This window comes from Taeniopygia guttata, chromosome 1 (genome assembly GCF_048771995.1).
Source record: "Taeniopygia guttata chromosome 1, bTaeGut7.mat, whole genome shotgun sequence".
Classification (NCBI taxonomy): Eukaryota; Metazoa; Chordata; class Aves; order Passeriformes; family Estrildidae; genus Taeniopygia; species Taeniopygia guttata.
In genome coordinates this window covers 59,808,264-59,823,867 of record NC_133024.1, presented here as the reverse complement: position 1 = coordinate 59,823,867, position 15,604 = coordinate 59,808,264, and the positions used below count along the sequence as shown (strand labels likewise).

The 15,604-nt window shown below is 45.3% G+C and overlaps 1 protein-coding gene across 1 annotated transcript in view; it reads left to right on the top strand.

Annotated features, from left to right (window-relative positions):
* Window positions 1–13,827: 13,827 nt before the first annotated feature.
* SIAH3 (siah E3 ubiquitin protein ligase family member 3) overlaps window positions 13,828–15,604 on the top strand; it is a 42,884-nt gene continuing 41,107 nt past the window's right edge. Inside the window, exons 1-2 of the mRNA XM_012569741.5 lie at window positions 13,828–14,296; window positions 15,159–15,598. Of these exons, the coding sequence (XP_012425195.4) occupies window positions 15,464–15,598 (135 nt within the window). The 5' untranslated portion in view covers window positions 13,828–14,296; window positions 15,159–15,463. The remainder of the gene's footprint in view (window positions 14,297–15,158; window positions 15,599–15,604) is intronic.

The following is a 15,604-nucleotide window of genomic DNA, read 5'->3' as shown; positions in this document are numbered from 1 at the left end:
GGTGAGAGAAGAGCCAGAAACTTCACCAGGTGTAAATTTCCAGAGGAAAAAGGAGTAAGAGGGAAAACATAGTAGGACAAAAGCCCCAGCACTGCATGTGTACAGAGAAGGATGTAAGGAGAGATGGATGAAGGGAAACTGAGTAATGACCACTGTTTGGAAATGGACTTGATGGGCACAGGGGCTGTTCCCCAGTAAAGCACAAGCAGGGGTGAAGCTGTCCAAGAGCAGCCATCTCCTGATCCCGTGAATAAAGAGGACAAATGGGGAGCCCTGGCACATGGTCGGCGTGTCAGAGCAAAACGTAGAATGGACTCTTTATGGAATAAAATGCCTGAATGGATTACAAAGGCAAATGTGCCCCTGCCTTTGACTTTCAAAGCCTTATGGGGGCATGTTGTTCAGCTGTTAGACTCCTCCCTGCTTTAGTGGCACTGGAAGTAACCTTCCCCTCCCAGAGTTCCTTACTTTATTGCCTTTAATAACCTCATGAAGGGTAATGAAGCATTTTAAGTTTTGTGTCAAGCTGACTGGTGTGGTGGGGGTGGGAAAGGGAGGTTTTGAGACATGGGGTGAAGGCTTTGAGATGTCTTTGAGCAGGGGCCTGAGGTGGGAATGTGACATCCCAAGCCTCAGCCTTGGGGTCAGGGTGCTGCTGCAGCAGTTTCAGCTGAGAGCCCCCTGCCCTGTTCAATGCCAGCTCCTCATCCTTTCCCAAATTCTCCTTAGTCCCTCTGTGACTTTCATGTGGAAATTTTGGGCCAAGATGGCCCGAGGATGCAGGACAGAGGGAGGGAGGAATCACCCGAGCCTCACACCTGCTGCCCACCCACAGGAAGAGCTAGAGGTGAGTTTGAGCATTCCCTCTTGTCAGAGGAGTTCCCTCATGCCAAAATCTAAGAACAATAAGAGCTGGGGGGAGCTTTAAAAGCCCGATGCTGAAAGTGACTTTCATTATGCATCGCACTGCTTGCAGTCATCAAAGTGCTGCGATGCCAGTGCACTCCCAAAATTGGATCTGTGACAGCTGGATTCAGGGTGGAGGTGTGGGAAGCCTCTGTGGTTTACCAAATAACAGGGAGAGACAGGAAAATCAACATGTCACACGGTGTCTGCTAGCAGTCCGATGGACTTAACCAGCTCCATGTATTTTAGCGTTTGTGGTGAATTTGCTTTGCTTTTAAGAGCAGACAGACTTTCAGGCCTGCAGCCATTTTCAGACTAAACACCCCACATCGCTCTGTTCTCCCCATCCTATGCTGAGATGCTTTTTGGACCTGCATAGATTGTCTGATTTGGTTCCAAAATGCTGCCTCCAACATCCGATAGAGTGTTGTAATAAAATGTTTTTCTTTTTTCTTGGCTGTTTCCCTTTTAAACAAGGTAACCAAGAAACCCCAATTTGCACCCTGAAATGCTGATTGCATTCAGTAGTTCAGTCCATCAAGTTCCCAGTGACACTTTCTGTCTGTGAGTTTCAGATAAAGACGGGGAACTAAAGTAGCTTAGTGGATTAAAGGAATTGCCTTTCCCACCTAGACACCTCAGCTGGAATCCGATTTTGGTGCTCAAGTGTAATTGCCCATCTGCTTCGGGGGAGGGAGGTGGGGACAGACCACATGAATTTGTGTGGTCATTGGGCAACTAGGGGTGGCAGCCCCTGGGACTGAGGCCATTGGCTCCCTGCAAGTTGTTCCCCTATCAGATGCTACCTCCATATAGGAATTCCCCACCACTGAAAATTTGTTAATTTATTAGTTATTTCATCCCTTTGGCATGAAATAACTACCCCTCACAGCATGCGTGGAGAAGCTTTTCCCAGTACAGAATACACTGTGGCAAATTCTGCCAAATTCGCGTTCATGGAGAGCAGTGTTCAGAGAGAGGAGGTGCTAAATGGTTAACCTTTCCATCAGACCAGGGAGAGGCTGTGGCTGTGAAAGCACCAGTAATTTGCCTTCCATTAAGATGCTGCAGCTTCTCATCTATTTGAAGGCTGCAAGAAATTGTTTTCTAAATAATAAGACTTTCTCTGTAAAAAAATGTCATAGGTAATGGAAAGATTAAAACAGGGGTTGAGGCACCACCAGTCTATACATTCAATCAATGTCAAATGCTTTATGTAATTGTTCTCTGCTTCCTGATACTTGTTACTAGGACCATACCAGAAAGCTCAGGAGAATTTCCAGGAATTGCTGCTATTTAGTTTTTTTTATTATCATTATTTTTAGTTCAGCTTTGAGGTCTAGAGCAGAATAACTGAAAGTTTTCCAGATGACTGAGATCAGTGGAAAATCTCGCAGAGAATCCATGGCTTTTGGTTTACAGTTCTAGGGTCACTTTCAAAGGAGCAACACAGCTCTCAGGGCTGTTCCTTTCACTCTTCAGTATGGCTGTAAGAAAAGTGACCTTTCTTAAAGGATGCTTGTTTCTGCGTGCAACTGAGGCCTGTTATTCCTTATATACCAAGACATCCCAGAGCACCTGAGAAAATGTGTCCAGAAGAGCTATATCTTAATTGTTGTGTTCTCCAAGGTGGAACATCACAATTCTGTCTGGTAGCAGCACACTGCAATCTTCATAAGCGAGAAATTTCTCCAAGATAGTCTCATTTTGATGAGGAAGAACACAAGCAGCCAAGCTGAAATCTGAACAGTCAATATCCCTATTTTGTAGAATTTTTTTTTCCTATATAGTATTGAGGAAAACAGTCTGTGAAAGCAGTAGGGAAGAGAAAACTACTTTTTACCTCTGCAAACAGAAGCTGGTCCCACTCTGCCGGTTGAGGCAGAAGTGAAACACAGTGTTTCATGGGAATGATGCATCCATGTGGCAGAGGAGAGAGACAGAAATACCACTTAATGTCGAATTAATCCAACACGATTTAATAATAAGGCACAAAGGAACAGAGTTGTCATTTACCATCAGATTTAAAATGTTTTGTGTGCAAGCTGCCCATTTAAACCCTCTTAATATATTCTCTTGTTAGTATTTGCTACACATTCCAGTTTTACTGCCCCTCTCTTCTGGGCTTTTCCTCACCCAACTTTCATGAAAATGTGATTCAAGCAGAAAAATGCATTGAAAGATGCTGCAAGAGGAATCTACTTCTCTCCTCTCTCAGTATTTCCTGTAAGAGTCTAGAAGGTGGCTGACCTTGACACAGGACCTGGTGTCATTGCCTCTTCCCTTTTCTTTGTGGTGTAACAGTTACTCCCTCTTGTGAGAACGCAGGAGGAAGCCTACTCTGCAGCCCTGAACAAGGGAAAAGTTTTCCTTGACACTGAGTTGAGCAGATAAGATGGGAGATTTCTCTTGGGTACTATCTTCAGGGTTGATTCTAGGCTGCAGCCAGAGCTGATGGAAGTCTTTTCCCTCTAGAATTAGGGACTTCCGTTGTCTGTGCTGATTTGAAAGTTTCTGCATGAGAAACCCATAGGTTACAAAACAGAAAAATTTGGGAGTTTCTTGACAATCAAAACTTTTCAGATCATGAAAAATTATTAAAATAATCATGTACTTGAAAATGCGTATTGAGTGCAAATGCTGATTTTCACTGGAAAACATCAGGGACAATTTTCTTCACCACTCTGGCAGATCTAGTCACACATAAGCCTTAGCTCCTTTCTTACCCTGTTTCATTTCCAATTGTTTTGCCTCCTTCTGCCCAAGTTCCCTCTCCCTCTCTGCCAGCTGAGGTGGTGCTGTGGTCGGAGGGTCAGTGCATGGTCAAAGGGTCAGCACTCCTTGGCTCAGCCCCTGCAGAAGGCTGTCAGCATTTAAATGTCATGGAGAGCAGTGGAATTTCATGGTGCTCTGGTGTCAGGGGAAAACAAACTAACAGATTCCCCATATACTTCTGACTCTAGGAAGCAGGAGAAGGCAGGAGCTGGGAACGGAAGTAGAGCACCGAAATGAGGGAAATTTCCAGGACTTGCCCAGGCTTCTGCTGTAGGCAGACGTGGGTCACTCCACCCCTGTGACCATCCACAGAAGGACACCCTCATACTCAATGTCAACCCACCCCCCTGCCTGGTCGTCTGCCCTGTCACATAAAGATCCCTGAGATCCTCAGCTGAAATATCAATGTGAAATCACAATATCACCAGGATATGTTCGTCTGCCTTACTCACACCAGGTTAATTAGGATCCACTAGCTAAGGAAATTGCTATTTATCCCAGTCAGCCACCAGATACAGTTTATTTAACTTATGACATTGAAATATCCTGGTGGAACAGAGGGTTAAAAGGGAGCAGTGACTAAGTACTTCCAAATTGATACAGTGCCCTGAGGGCATCTCTGCCAGTAACAAAGTGAAATACCAAACAGATCTGACTTCCCTACAGCCCAATAAAGTGAAGTGGAGTGGATCTGTCCCAGGTTACCTGCAAATGAGACTGACATTCTAACACAGATCAACACCCATCCGGGCTCTGATTACATCAATCACAAAGCCTTGGACAACCATCTACAAAGACTTTTTCTTCTCCAGGAGAAATTAGTGGATGAGATCTTCAAACAGTGGAAAATCAGATGTACAAGAACCAAAATCCATTTAAGTTCTTTTCTTTGCTCACTTTTCTCATGATGGAAACCAGTACTACTAGAAAGAGCAACTAGGTGTGAATTAATCTGTGTTCCTCCTCCCTCACTTTCCTTGCCCTGGCCTTTGAGGCAGAGAAGCCCCTCTCACTCATGGATGTGGCTACACCCAGACAAGTGACAGGAGACGAGACATCACCACTCCAAGACTGCCAGTTGGACATGGATGGGACTGTGATTGTGAAAAATGCATGGGCTGGGAGAGGTTTGATTTCCCAGGGGGCTTGAGGACCCCCATGTGTAGTCTCAGTGCCTCTGCAGGTGAGATTAGGGTGCCATGGGTGCCTGCCTCACCCTGGAGCACCAAGCTCACTCTATGCCAGATCTTGCCATAGGGATGTGACCATGCTGTCCCCAAGCCCACACCTCTGCCCTCCTGATGAAGGGCTTCAGCCCCAGGCAGGCTCAGCCAGTCACCAAAGGGCCAAGAGACACAGGGTGGCCAAGCCTGCTCCAGTGGTGCTTTGGAGGAACAAAATGTGCTTATTTTCTTTGCTAAAAGGAAATGTATTCAGGAGCCAAGATCACCAGGGGAGTGAGGTCCTCTGTCATGACTTTGTCCCACTTGTGCTTGTGCACTGGAACATCTCACCCACAGCAGGCACAGCAGAATTGCAGACAAGGTGGCAACTCCCAGGCTGCACACTGGACCAGGGGCGGAATGATATTTGGATTAGAAAAAAAAAAATTGAAGAATGAAAATTTGAGGAAAAAAATTTCTCAATCTGAATTTTGAGACTGCATTTTGTTCCAGCTCCTCCTTTCTTATGATGGGTCATGGGCCAGGATGGCTGATAGGTGTTCTCTGAGGCAGGATGACTCCTCTTGGACTTTGATTAAAAGCCACCATGCCAGGAGATGCTGTTTCATGCCTTATCCTCCAGTTCTGCTACTTTGCATTTCAGATGCAGGGGCATGGTTTATAGCCTAATTCCAAAAAACAAAGATTTGGCATCTATTTTTTATGCTTTGTTAAGTATCTGTTTGGATTTTTATGATTGAACTTATATTCATGGGGTTTTAGGTTGTGTGCAGCCATCCAACAGTAAGATTAAATAAAAAGTGGAGTCCCTTTATTGATTTGCTTTCGGTTAAAAACAAACATGTCATATATAATTGAGATGTACACTGCTTGTAGATAGTAGAGAAGACATTTATAAAGCCACTGAAAGAAATAATTAAACTGAGTATATCACAGCCACCTTTCTGAATCATTCAAACAGGGAAGTTTACACCCATAAAAGGCTGATACTCCTTCTGGCAAACTTTTAATACAATAATTTGGTTTGTACTTTAAATGCCTGGCATATTTTAACCTTGGAGATAAATGAATCTCAGTGGGATTGCTGAGTAATTAGGAAAAGTGTGACTGATGGGCTTGCTTCATATGGAGAGGTGAAATAACACTGTGAGAGTCAGCTGATCATTTGATATCTTTACATTAAACAAAAAAAACAAACAAAAACAAAACCAAGGTAAACCCTGAGGCATACCATTGTTATGCTGTGTGACAGGGATTGCTTTCAAACAAGTCATGTTTTCAGTGTTAGCTGTATCATAGTTTTAAAATTGCCATTTAAAATGTAAGCCAATGAGCATTGTGGAAGGAAGTCTCCTGAGAGCCCCTGAGCCGGAGCATGGTGGCCTCGAGGCCGGAGGTCAGGGCTCATCTGCTTGCTGGGGCTTTCTTTGATTGAGGGCGACAGCTCAGTGGGAAAGTGGCAGTGGTGGAAGGGCTTGAGGAGGAGCAGTTTGGTGACTGCTGGCTAATTATGGGCAAGAGATCTGCAGGGGCTGTTTATTTTCTAGTAATAGGTCAGGACACAGTCAGGATGGTCTTGAGAACTTGCTTTAGGGTTTTGTGTTGAGCCATCTGGATGCTCAGTTTTACTGAGGGTTAGACTCCTGGTAAGAAAGGTCAAAAAGCAGCTGAAACACTGAGCCCCCAAAGAAAGGAAATCAGGCTTTGAATTACTGCTCGAGTGCAGTGTGCCACGAGGATCAACACACACACAGTTTTAGTCCCAGTGCTACTGCACACAAATCACACTGGGAAGGCTCCCTCAGCTATTCCTGCCAGCAGAGGGATGCTTCCACATCAAGATGTTTCTCTTGAAGTAGTCACTTTGCTGGAAAAACCTTGGAGAGCAGACTTTGGGAATTTTCCCTCCAGTGTAAAACAGCAGAGTTATATCCCAGGCTGGAAACTTTCAGCCTTGGTCTCTGCTGGCTGCCCAAGGTCAGGCTCTGCTCGCCCCTGGGGAGTTGGCTGTAACACAGCCAGGAACACATGGTATCAGCTGGGATTTGTGCTGACAATATTGCTCTTGGTTTCAGTGAGCGTCCTCCAGCATGAAAAGCATTCCAGGAAGGAGGTGGCTGTATCCCCAGGGATGATAACTGATCTTGTTGTGAAAAACATTAGTTGCTCTCTGGAAAACAGAGCCCCCATAAAGACATTATGCAATTAGGACCACTGCCCCTCAAAATTATTATTTTCCACTAAAAGATGTTGCTGTTATTGGTGCAGAAGTGGCTGCAGGAGCTGTCCACTTGACAATTGTGTCTGAGAGCATGGGACAGAAGCACCTGTTTATTGACTATATAAATCAAATTAATTTAGTTACATTTACAAACACAGGAAGAAAAGCAATAAGGTCTGTCATGTGGCTGTGCCCCAAAACAGGCAACACTGTCAAATATTGAAAGTGCTCTCCCCAGGGAAACCAAGAATGTGATGTGGCTGCAAGTATTCATTTGGTTGTTGTCATTTCCAGTGCTACATATTTTAAATTTACTTCAAGCACTGTTGAAAGCCTATAATGGTGAGGAATTACCTGCCCAGAGGGACGCTGGGTGACATGCCCACCAGCACAAAGGGAAGTTGTGCTGTCTTGCTCCATGGAAATAGTGAGTTAAGGGCTTATAACCAAGGTTAATAACTCCAGATATATCTCCTTCTACCACACAAGGAAAGTGAATTATTTATAGGCAAAACTCCTGCCCCCTAACTCTCACCTTCTGCCCCTCTCCACTGCTTTACCAACATCCTTTGCTCTGCCCATGACTCCAGCCATACCTAAAACATGGCACAGGATTTCTCTTCCACCTGGGATGCAAACAAGAGGTAAAAAGAGGCCATATTTGGAAAACTCTCCCCAGCATTTCTCGCTGTGGTATTTGCCACATTATCCAAGGCCAGATGGGCTGTGTGATGTGGATCCTGGACACCTCAGCCTGTGTCTGACTTGTGAGATGCTAATCCAGGGGTGCAGGGAGACACAGTCCCTGTGGAATGTAGCTCAGAGGGAGCTGGGAGGCTTTCACTACCCTGGACACCTGGTGATGGCAATCATTGGTCTGCTTCATCTCCATTCGGCATAATCACAAGGGTATATTGAGCTGAAGGACGGCCCCAGAATTTGTTTCAGGAAGGACTGAGACAGAGGGGAGCCACCTCATTTTCTTCCTCCTGAGATTATCCTGAGGGTGAAATAAATAGTCTAAGAGTGAAATTTTGCCATCAAGTACCTGTCTACAAGTGTCATGGGAGCATCACATGTGAGCACAGAAAGAGGATCTGGTCCTCCAGGTGAGGCCCTTCTTGTTCAACCTCTTTTATTGTGTACAGTTCCTGGGCAGATGAGTCCCTGCACTGTCTCTGACCTCTGTGGGCTCAACCTAAGCTATCTGTAGGCTGGGAAAATGCCACCAGCTGCCAGGATGCCTTTGGTACTCATGCAGATGTGAAAGGACACATTCCAAGCAAGCTGCTCCTGGGTGCAGCTCATGCAGGACAGGCACTTCTGGTGACACGCTGGGACATGGTAATCATCTTAACAGCACTTGGCACTGAACACTGCCTCTCATCCTCATTGCTCCCAGTCTCTGTGCCATTAGCTAATTGAGCTTTTCAGCAATGCCTCAGAAACACTGGCTTTGGCAGGCACATTTTTCAAATTACTAAATACAGATTTGGAAAGGCTACATGTGCTTCTTGGCCAGTGGTCATCTGTGGGATCTACGAGCCTTTAGCTGACAGGAGCTGGTGAGACCCTCAGTGAAGGTGGCCCCTGGTCTCACAAGGACTTCAAGGGAAGATACAGCTGTAATTTGTCCCAGAAACTCTTATGAAAAGTGATTGGAAATTTAGAAAAGGGATCTGAAATTCAGATACTTGTCCAACCATTCCCAACCTGAATAATTTATCGTTCTTGTGACCCAAAAGAGCAGGGACATCTGTCTTGTCATTTGGATACAGACCTCCAGCTCTTCCTCCATGCCCTCCTCCTTTGTGTGGGAGTCAGGAGCAGCAGTACATGGTTCATTAGGGCTCCTCTGCAGCCCCAAAACCATTTGATATGAACCCAGTGAGTCTGTCTCCTTCCTGCTACCTATCTGTCTTTTGCATGTTCTCCTGCATGTGTCTCTGTGTCTGTTCTAAAGCAGCTGGACTGAAAAAGCCCACTGGGACTCTGGCAGGCCCCCAGCATTCTGATTACACACCAGCACTGGAGCTGAGAGCACACTGAGGAGACTAAATGGTGACAGCTGTGCTGCCACCAGCCTGGATTCCCACTGCTGCTTCCCCCAGCTTGGCACGGTTCTGGGAGTGAAGAGAGGGGCAGAGACAGCCTCTCAGGCAAGTCTCCCAGCCACAGAGAGTTCCTCACACCACTAACTCATTATCAGAGTTAGAGGCGGCCTCTGAAGAAGCTGCTACTTATGCTGTCAGCAGGAAAAGGAGCCTCCTCCATGCATCCCTTCTGGCTCCAGGAGCTTCTTCTCTCCAACACCGGGCAACTGATGCAGATAACAGTCCATCCCCCCAGCCGGTGTGCCTGGGGCAGCAGAAGTCTCCGGTGGGCACTGTTAGGCTGGCAATTGAAAGCAATAGGTCTTTATGGTAATTTGGGCACCAGGCAACTACTATGAATAGGAAATGATGGCAGTTACTTTATCAAGTAACAGCATGAAAATGTGAAGTGCCTTTATTGAGCTGCTGGCTTGCTGGTGAGAGTTAAAGGAGATGCTCTCTGGGGTATAACATTTGCAGAGAAGTGGCATGAGATACTGCCATAAACTCCTCCATTAATAAGCGAGCAGAGGAAGGCAGGGAATACCTAATGCAGCTGTGTGAAAGGACAAAATTGAGATGGTAGAAGCAGCAACATTTTTCCCTTGGCAGTAGATGTATCCTAAGGAGAAATGAAGAATTTCCCTCTTGACCCAAGAACTAGAAAACTCATGTAGTGCTAATATTAATATAGGAAGGATGGCTTTGAAAGGAATAAAAGAAAAACACATCTTGACACATCAGTGCCCTCCAATACCAGTGAGAAATTTAAGTCTCTGCTGAAAGGAAGATTAACAGGGAAGAGACCAGCTCAGCAGCTGTGCAGTGACAATGCTCTGCAGGTGGCCAGGGGGTACAAAAACAACTTTTGCTCTGTGACAGATGGGGCAGACGTGGCCCAAGTGTGTAAAAAAATGGCAGCATTCATCCCCAGTTATTCCAATGATGGTGTTGGTTTGCAGCATTGCAAAGCAGCTCTGAGGGCGATGACCATGCGCGGTTGAAGGTGCTGCCCAGAGGGAGCAGAAGGGCAGCACTCAGGAAATATTGGGAACAACATCAAATTGCAAAATTGCAAAATTGGTTACAGTTCAGAAAATTATGTTTTCTCCCAAGTTTTGTAAGATTGTCTGTGGCATTTATCACTGATGTCTTAATTGGCATGTTATTCAACTGCTTAAAAGGCTGCTTTTGATAGTTCTTGCCCAATGAAAGCTGTTCTTCAGAGAAAATAAAAAATGTTGACACATTTAGGATCAAATTCTGCTTAAAGCATGTGTACAGATCCAGTGCTCATGTAGGAAAATTGCTTATATTGATGAATGTAGTGAAAATGGATTTCTGAAAACCTATTTGGCAAAATAATCCACCACAGATAAAGAATTTTGGTAAAGCAAACAATTTCTGACAATGCTTTACTTTTGAAAAAAAGACAGATGATTATTAAATAAGAGAAAGAAATCTGATTATATTTTCACTGTAGTCATCCCATAAGATGAGAGGAGGGAGCACCTCCCTGCATTTTCTGGGAGATCTGTGATTCTCCTCCATGCCTGCAGGCAGCTCTGGCTTCCTTGTAGCTGCACTGGAGTTAAATCTGCCCTGCAAAAGAAGTGAAGGTGTGGAATGGAAACTCCAAGGAGTGGACAGGTCATGTTTGTAACCAGTGAGGTCTCTTTGCTTCTATACCCATTGATGGTGAGAAGCAGATCAGGTTCGAGAAGACAGGAGGAGGAGGAGGAGGAGGAGGAGGAGGAGGAGGAGGAAGAGGTAGAGAAAATGCACAGAGAAGCTGCAAGAGTGACCTGACCTTGGGCAAGAAAGGTGTTTTGCAAAGTAAACACTACCTATTTACTGGGTTTGATGGAGGAGGTTTTGGGAAAAACTGGGTCTTCACATGCAGAAAGTCTGTGATGGCAGAGACTGCCCCAGCTCAGTAAGGGAAAGCGAAATGACTTTCTGAAGTTAGAAGCTCATGTAGGAAAATAATTCAGACTGAAAATATGATAAAAAATCCTAGTGGTGAAGATACATAATCCTTGGAAGAACTTAGCAGGAGATGTCACTGGTCTCCATGGGAATCTTCAAAGCCAGGCTTTTTGGAAAGAATGGGTTCCAATCAAAGCACAAAGCGGTCACTGTGAAGTGACACATGCTTTACAGGGGCCAGGCTGGAGGGCTACAACTCTTTTTCCAGTTGTAAACGTTGTTGTGGCTTCTAAAAGGCTCTGATTCCCTATGGATGTGCCCTCCAGTGTTCCAAGATGACAGCTGTAGTGCTTAGGGAATGCCAGGAGAATGGACAGCGGTGGGTATCCCTGTCCACAAGTCAACTCAAAATGCCATTTTCTGTAGTCACTGCAGAGGACAGGGTGCTGGGCTGGAGGGATCATTGCACTGGGCTAGTGAGACTTTTCATATGTTCTCGCCTAAAAGATAGCACAGGAAAATTATAACAGTGCAAAAACCTCTCCTCAAAACCTGCTGTGAGAGCCAGGAGAGCACATGAAGCTTTGTACATTGTTTGGATCCAAAGGATGCAGAAAACTGCCTGATATCCCAGCCAGGTGGCAGGTTAGATTGGCCTGGTTCCTTTCTCAGGGAAATACAAAGAGTGGAGCCAGAGGACATCCTGCATCAGCCAGCGTTGCCAGAAATCCTACCAGCACTCAGGAACATGGGCAGGCCTGAATGGACACTCGTGATACCCTGAGCAGCACCTGCTCTCCTGTTCCTGGGATAAAGACTAGTGTTGGTAACGTGGCAGGTTAGGTTTCCCCTACGGCTGTTGAAGAGAGAAAGCAGCATGTAGGAGGGTGACTCCCGAAAGTGCCCCATCAGAAAAACAAACAAATCTGTTGAAACCCAAAATCTCATGTTAGATTTGGATGGAGCAACCCATCTCCCAGGCTATCATCCTGCCAAATAACACAGTGCCTGGATACCTGAGGTTTCCCACAAGCGTTTTCCTTTCACCTTGGCAGCTCAGACTGAAAAACTGGACAGCTATTGCTGCTGTGGTTGATTTTTGTGTCTGGCTGATCCTGTTACCGTGTAAACCTGACACAGCTGCAGCAGCAGCTCAGCGGTTAGAGCATTATAATCCCATGCACGTTACAGTGATGCCACTTGAGCTGCTAATTTGGCAAAATCTGGATCTTAATGGAGGTTCAGCTCATGGACTTCTGCCACTTCCCACTTGTCTGCTATGGAATTAACCATCATGGAAGTAACAGCTGCAGTCACCAGAAATTTGCAACCAGCAGTGAAATGGGGCTCACCAAGCGCCCCTTGCAGGTGAACTCGTTTCTCTTCTCTCTGGCTGCCTCCGTACAGTTAAATAATGACATTAAGAACCCACTCCAGGGTGTGAGGCTAGGTGGGGCAGCTGACATTGGATATCCAAATCTGGGTGAGACCACCATGAGCTCAAATTAATGGAGTTATGCTGGTCCAGACCCTCTGTATGTGAAAGCAGAAGAAAGAACTGGATCCACACCCATATGCCAGATGATGCTGCTGATCCTTTGCAAGTGAAGTTGCTTGCACAGCCAGCTGCTGTATCTTGGTGGCTGCAGGGTCTCTCATCAAGCAGGTGCTAAAAGTCCTGTGTTGAAATGCAGTAAGCAGGTGCTGTGTGGGAGTCTTTGGACAAAATACAAGCAGTAAAATATTTTCCAGATGTGCCACCATGAATGTGAGCCCATGCACTGAGCACGAGTTACCTTCAGATGCCCTGAATGCTCATTTTTATCCTTCTCCAGAAATATTGGTGGCAGACAGATGCTCCTCAGGAGGTCACATGTAGCAAGTATGATGGGCACAGATGCACACAGGGATTTGAGCACTGCAAAGGTCCCTGACCCATCCTTGAATGTGGTCTTTGTTTTGGAGAACAGCAATCCTTTTTGTACACCAGCCTAGAGGTACTGACACATTTTCAGGTTGAAGATGATCCTGTGTGCCTGTGGGGTCATGGATACCTCTCCTGCCAACCCTGGAAGGCAGCTGGGTCTCAAGAGGAGAGGATCACAGAATTGCCAGAGCCCTGAGGTTAGCAGGACTGCAGGGATGGGGGGTTTCCATCTCTGCTGCCCATGGATATGGTAGTGCTTCCCAAGTCTAGGCATTTAGTCAATCGTCAAACAGAAATGATCTCCAGGGATTCAGGTGGTAATAACCAGTGCAAATAGCAAGGACCTTTAGATCATTTATGGCCTTCATGGCAGAATACTTGCCCTGGTAACTTGCAAACTGAAATTTCCTGGTATCAAGATTTGTGCAGCTACTAACTACAAACCAGGAAAAAAAAAAAAAAAAAAACCAAACCAAATAATAACTTGCTGGAGGCTCACAGTTACTTTGGGAACAGGGAGAGAAAGAATACATTTAAGCAAATCGATTCACTCACTTGTCCTCAAGTCTGTCTGAAAATATTCTCAAAGTGTCACTCAGCATTGCAAAAATTATCTCCTGTTCTCATTTACAACCAAATGTTAGGAACTGAGGGATACATATTCCTCCCATCCTTAACATTTTTTTGGGGGTTGTGTTATCAGCTGTTCCATTATTTTCACTTATTTTCACTTATTTATCTACTGAGATTTTTTTTTTTCATGCACATCGTCTCTACAGTCTGGCAGAGGCAGGATTGTGGTATTGATTTAGGAAGAGGCAGTTGTGACAATACAGTCCCAGGCTAATTCCTGTGCTGTATGGGGGCTGCTGTGTCCGCAGCAGCAGCTTCACCCCCAGCATGGGGCTCACTTTTAAAATGAAGAAAAAAGAATGAAATAAAAGCTACTTCCCTCTGTTCCGCTTTGGAGGGGAAAAGGATTACCCAGGCTAAATAAGCCATCTGAGTACTTAGCTAGCAAGCCTAAATAGTACCCTGATAGGAAGTTCTGGCAGAGAACTAATTAAATTAACTCTCTTTGATTTATTAACAAGCAGAGCAACATATCACACAGGATTGTCCCATGAAATTAATGTGCTTTCTGATTCCCTCAGCTGCTTCAGCTTAGTCACCTCCCAGAAAAACTGGTTACAGGGACTCAAGTTTAATGAGACTCAATGGCTCGAGAAGGATCCCTGCCCACCAACAGAGATACGCACTGGTAATAATACCTAAAAGCATGTTTATTTTCGTTGCACTTCCCTAATTCCTTTTTAATGCCTAGGACTATTTAATGGCTAATTTGTAATTTCCTGCTCACTGATATGCAGATGAATGACAAGGAAAAGCCTTCTGCATGTTTAATTATTCTGTTGATTTAAAAGCCACTTTTCCCTCAGTGCAAGTTTCTCTGTGTGTGTGTGTGCTCTCATGCATCACGTATTTCATTATTTTTAGAAGCATGCTCTGTGCTTTTTTATGCTCCCATAGTTCCAGCATCCAGTAATTACCATGTTTTGTGTCCAACAGACCTGATCCACCAGCAAGTGTAAATCAGGAAAACATTGCTGTCTCTAAATGGAGTTATTCCAAGTTACACCAGACCTGAGACCTGACCTCTCCTATTTTCAATGATGGAGAAAATGTTATTTGTGTGCTGGGACTCTTGTGAAGTAGCAGCATATAAAATTTAGAAAACTTCAGAGCAATGAAAATCCAAATTGAAGCCTGTGAATGCACAGACGAGAATCTATTTATGTAGCGAGCTCTACTTCTGCTTAACCCCTGCAAGGATCTGTAACTCTCTTTGCATATTTGATTTTTCTCCCTCAGTAAAACATAGTCTGCTTAACCTATTTTTGCTACTTTCCAACAGTTTCACTGGAGGGGTTCTTCCCTGCGTCTTGCATTTAGCTTTGCTGTCTGAGCACTCCTTTGTTAAATTAAGGCAATTAATAAATGGAGATGTTAAGCAATCAATTTTGCCTGCATATCTCCACAGCCTTACGTATGACTGGCTGTAATCACAAGATAAATGCAATGTGCTGATGTATGGTAATGTTCAATAATACATTCTCCACCAGGCTCAATTCATCAGGGAGTTTCTGGAGGGGAGGCATTTGTTATTGGCTGTCTCCGGACCTCAAGGATAACATTCCTGTCCTTTCCATTGGCCGCCCCGCTGCTGCAAGCCTCTTCCCGTCTTATTTTGATGATGAATATGAAGGCATGCTAAGCTGTGCCGGAGAGCAGCTCTCGCCGACTACACTCCCAGCCCGGGCTCAAGGACTCCAGAGCTCCCTGGCTGCTTCCCCTGCCAGCAGCAGCAGCAGCAGCAGCAGCAGCAGCAGCAGGAACAGCAGTAGCAGCAGCAACACCAAAAGTTGTGATGCTTTTCTTCACCCAGTGCTTTGGGGCTGTGTTAGATCTTATTCACCTGCGGTTTCAGCACTACAAGGCAAAGAGGGTTTTCTCAGCTGCCGGGCAACTTGTCTGCGTCGTCAACCCAACACACAGCCTCAAGGTGAGT